This window comes from Budorcas taxicolor, chromosome 5, assembly GCF_023091745.1.
Source record: "Budorcas taxicolor isolate Tak-1 chromosome 5, Takin1.1, whole genome shotgun sequence".
Taxonomy (NCBI): Eukaryota; Metazoa; Chordata; class Mammalia; order Artiodactyla; family Bovidae; genus Budorcas; species Budorcas taxicolor.
This window is the reverse complement of record NC_068914.1, coordinates 102079500-102084061: the sequence shown is the minus strand read 5'-3', so window position 1 is coordinate 102084061 and position 4562 is coordinate 102079500. Positions and strand designations below refer to the sequence as shown.

Sequence of the window (4562 nt, the reverse complement as noted above, 5' to 3'; positions counted from 1 at the left end):
GCTGCTTCAAACTACTTAGCAGTTATCTTACAGTCAGAGCATTAAAAGGCTCTCTAGCTGGTCCAGGCCACAGTTCTGTCCTTTGGACCTTCTGAACTACTCAGCAGACTCTAAGAAGCTCCACGGCAGTGGCACTGGACTCTGTGCTAAGTCCAAGAGACAAACCCACATTTGAGAACCAAGGCTTGCCCTTTGGAGCAAATAATTATCACAAAATAGTTCTCAGGCTCCTTATAGGCAAAAATGTATACTGAACACCTCACCACTGAACAAGTGACTCTTGAACTGCATGCTCAGAATAGATTGGATGAAATTGTCATCCAAGACAAGGAACCTCTCAGAAACTGAGACAAAACAGCTAAATGTATCTTGGAAGAGATACATTTTGTACATTAGGCAAAAACTAAAGAAATCTGAATGAAGTGTCAATCTTAGTTCCTAGTATTGGTTCACTAATTCTGACAGATGTGTCATACTAGTTTAAGATGTTAAAAATACAAGTAACCAGATTTGGTGTATTTGAGATTCATGTGTATTATTTAGCTCCATCCCGACTCTTAGTCCGTTTCCTTGCCCTAGAAATTCGACTGCTCTCAACTGGACCATAAAACAACAAAAACTCTCTTAGAGGGCATTTGGCAATAAGTTCTGAAAACTCAAAAAATGTGCCTATATTTTGACTCAGCAATTTTATTTCTAGAAGTTTATGATCAGAAGAATATAAAAGTACACAAGTATAATGACATCTATTCAGCAATAAGTTCAGTTCAGTTCAGTCGGTCAGTCGTGTCTGGCTCTTAGCAACCCCATGGATTGCAGCATGCCAGGCCTCCCTGTCCATCACTAACTCCCAGAATTTACTCAAACTCATGTCCATTGAGTCGGTGATGCCATCCAACCATCTCATCCTCTGTCGTCCCCTTCTCCTCTCGCCTTCAGTTTTTCCCAGCGTCAGAGTCTTTTCAAATGAGTCAGCTCTTCTCATCAGGTGGCCAAAGTATTGGAGTTTCAGCTTCAACTTCAGTCCTTCCAATGAACACCCAGGACTGATCTCCTTTAGGATGGACTGGTTGGATCTCCTTGCAGTCCAAGGGACTCTCAAGAGTCTTCTCCAACACCACAGTTCAAAAGAATCAATTCTTCGGTGATCAGCTTTCTCTATAACAAAACAATTAAAACTATTCTCTGCCCTGTTTCCACCCAAGTCAGATCTCCCACCTGGAGTAAAGGCGTTCATGTAGAAGCAGAGGCAACTGACAAGAAAGAGAAAGGTTTGCAGTGAGGAGTCTGGGAGGAAAAAAAGCACTGTCTCCAGAAATTGTAGCCCCAGGAAGGGGCCCTAAGCCTCAGGAAAGACCAGAAGTGCTCAAACATGGCACGAGATGGGCACAGTCACCTTCACTCCTCTTAGCAACCCCATGGATCCCAGCCTCCACCCAATGCATGTCTTTCTAGTTTTGTACCTAAGAACAAGTCAGATTAGGGCCAAAAGAGCAGGCTGCAGAAGCCAAGCTCTGAGCAACAGTGCACTCGAGCTGGGCAGGCTAGGGACCCCGACACACCACTCAGAGCTGGGGCTTCTTTCTCACTCTTCCTTGAAAGCCTCCAAGGATCAGGGCCTCCAAAAATGAGAGGAGGTCAAGGACTCCAGAGGTATTTCTTCACAAGCCGCCTCATTGCCCCTGTGACCTCCTTGTTCCTCAGAGTGTAGACGAAAGGGTTGAACATGGGAGTGACAACCGTGTAGAAGAGGGCAAGGATCTGGTCCTCGGCCTGGGAGGAGCCTGTCCCCAGCCGCATGTAAGCAATGGTTCCTGTTCCAAAAAAGAGCATGACCACAAATAGGTGGGAGGAACAGGTAGAGAAGACTCTTCGACGTCCCTGAGATGTCGCAACCCCAAGGATGGTGACAAGAATACAGGCATAGGACACTATGATCAGTGAGAAGGGTGTGAGGATAAAGGCTATGGTGATAGCAAGATTGCCCACTTCACCCCAGAAGGTGCTAGCGCTGGCCAGTCTCAGCACAGGCAGGATGTCACACAGGAAGTGGTGGATGGTGTTGGTACCGTGGAAGGGCAAAGTGAAGATGAGGATGGAGTGAGTGGTGCCGGTGATGATGCCCATGAGATAGCAGGCACCCACCAGGCACACACAGGCTCCCGGGTTCATCAGGGTGCTATAATGCAGCGGCCGGCAGATGGCAGCATAGCGGTCATAGGCCATGGCAGTGAGCAGGCCACATTCAGCGATGCCAAACAGTGAGAAGAAATACAGCTGGGTAAAGCAGCTGGCTGGCAGGATGGTGGGGCAGGAGGAGAGGAGGTCGGCCAGCATCCTGGGGACCACAGTCGTGGTGTAGAGCATCTCCAACCCGGAGAAGTGGCGCAGGAAGAAGTACATGGGCGAGTGCAGGGCAGCGTCAGCCAGGGTGAGGAGCATGATCAGCGAGTTGCCCAGCAGGGTGACCAGGTAGACCAAAAGCACCCCCCAGAACAGAGGGCCCCGGAGGGAACCGTAACCTGAGAACCCCAGCAAAACAAATTCAGTCACTGCTGTGCCATTGCCACCTCTCATGTCCCCAAGGCCAGACTGGAAGGGGGAGTGAAGGGGGCAGCCCGGCAACGACAGAGGCCCCAGCTGCAGCAGGGAAGGCATGTGGATAGGTCCACAAGAGCCTCCCAGGGGTCAGGAGTGGATATATCATCACCTGGGCGGCTGACATTGCCCCTCAGGACAGAAGGACAGAAACCAGGGGAGTTGAGGGTGATGACAGTCCCTCCTTGAGGCTGGAACTGGAAAGACACAGAGGATTGGCTCCACTCACCAAGTTCTGGGTTCTGGAAGCAAAGAGATGGGACAGAGAGAACATCTCCCCTTTGGGAAAGCAGTAGAGGATATGGGCAGAAAGCAGGGTGCATAGACACAGTAAATAAAGCTGGCAGAAGGAGACGGGGAGAAAAATGGATCCAGCAGGAGGCAGGGCTGGAGTGAGAGCAAGAGCGGGAGAGAGGAAGACAAGACACGGGATCAAGGCTTCAGAGAGAAGGCAGGTGGGGCTTTTACCTGCTCCTGAGTCTGCATGGCCCCAGGTCGGCCCTCCCTGCAGCCCAGGAGGGAAGCTCAGTCCCCCAGAGCCTGATTCCCAGAGGAAAGGTGGGGATGGAAACTATCAGGGGAGGCTGAAGAGGGAGAGAGGGACCTGTCTGATGACAGGGAACAAGGGAGCAGCGGCTAAGCCTCTCTAATTCCCTGCAGTCAGGTCTGGGGGCTGGAGTCCACACCCCAAGGACAAAACAGATGCCACAAGGCAAAGGAGTCTGGGTTGTATCCAGGGTCCCTCAGCTAGGCCTGAATGAAGCCAGGTTCAGAAATCTTGTGTTCCAGCTCCCCAGCCAGGGTCTACCTGCTGAACTGCCCAGCTCACTGCCCCAGGGGCTGCCCTCTGCCCACTGCCACAATGAGCCCCTAGGCTTCCTCTTTCCAGTGCCTAGAAACAGGGACAGCACTTTCTCAAAATCCTTCTGTAAGACAGTGGTAATCATTCAAAGACAAGAAACTGCTCAAATAGTAACAGGTCTGACTTCTGCTTGAACTTTCCAACCCACCCCAGGTATCAACATGGTCCCCAGCTACTGAGGAAGAAGTTAGAAAGAGGAAACAGATCTCAGCTGGAATAATGTCACCAACAGCGGGGGAGGGGGGTAACACAAGTGACTAGAGAGGATGCCTCAAACCCTAGTGGCTCAAAGAGTAAGGACCAGAGAGAAATTCCAGTCCTTGGAAAGATATGTATCACACAACCAAGAAAGAAGCTTCCTTTGCCACTGGTTCATCTCCTGTTTAAAGTTGTGTGTGTGTGTGTGTGTGTGTGTGTGTGTGTGTGTGTGTGCACGCTCAGTTATTCAGTCGTGACTGACTTTTATACCTCCATGGACTATGGACTTCCAGGCTGCTCCATCCAGGATACTTTCCAGGCAAGAATTCTGGACTGGGTTGTGATCACCTCCTCCATGGTGATAGCTCACAGTGAACAATGTCGGATTGGTGATCTCCAAAGAAGATTTGGCTTCGGGACCAGGGACCAGACTTGATCACTCAAGAGTTTTGCACAGCAGAGTTTTATTAAAGTATAAAAAGAGACAGAGAAAGCTTCTGACAGACATCAGAAAGGGGACAGAGAGTGCCCCTCTAGTCTTAGCAAGAGAGCTATATAATTTTTCAATTGGTTATTACAGTAAATCAGAAGAATGTCTCAAGGTTGTAAAGGTCTTACCAGACCCACCCCCACAATATACATTTTAAGGTAACAGGATTAGTCAGAAGGTTCTCAAGAAAGAGAAACATGTCCTCCAGCAGGATACATTGTTACGTAATACTGAGTACAGACTTTAAACTGAGTTGTTGTGTAATCTTTAACTCTGGGCTTAAAGAAAAAAAAAAGAAAACATTTTCTATGACTAAGACTAAGGAATGTAGAAAAAAATGTTTGTCCTTTCCTCCTCCTCAAGAGCCCCAGACCCCTTTCTCCTCCTCGGCGACCCTGGGCTTCTTATCAGCCT

General features: G+C 49.2%; 1 protein-coding gene across 1 annotated transcript; it reads right to left on the bottom strand.

The window, feature by feature from the left end:
* Positions 1-1638: 1638 nt before the first annotated feature.
* On the bottom strand, positions 1639-2577 carry LOC128048790 (olfactory receptor 9-like). The gene has a single exon (XM_052641214.1). It carries the CDS (start codon positions 2575-2577, stop codon positions 1639-1641), a length of 939 nt encoding a protein of 312 aa, XP_052497174.1.
* Positions 2578-4562: the final 1985 nt, after the last annotated feature.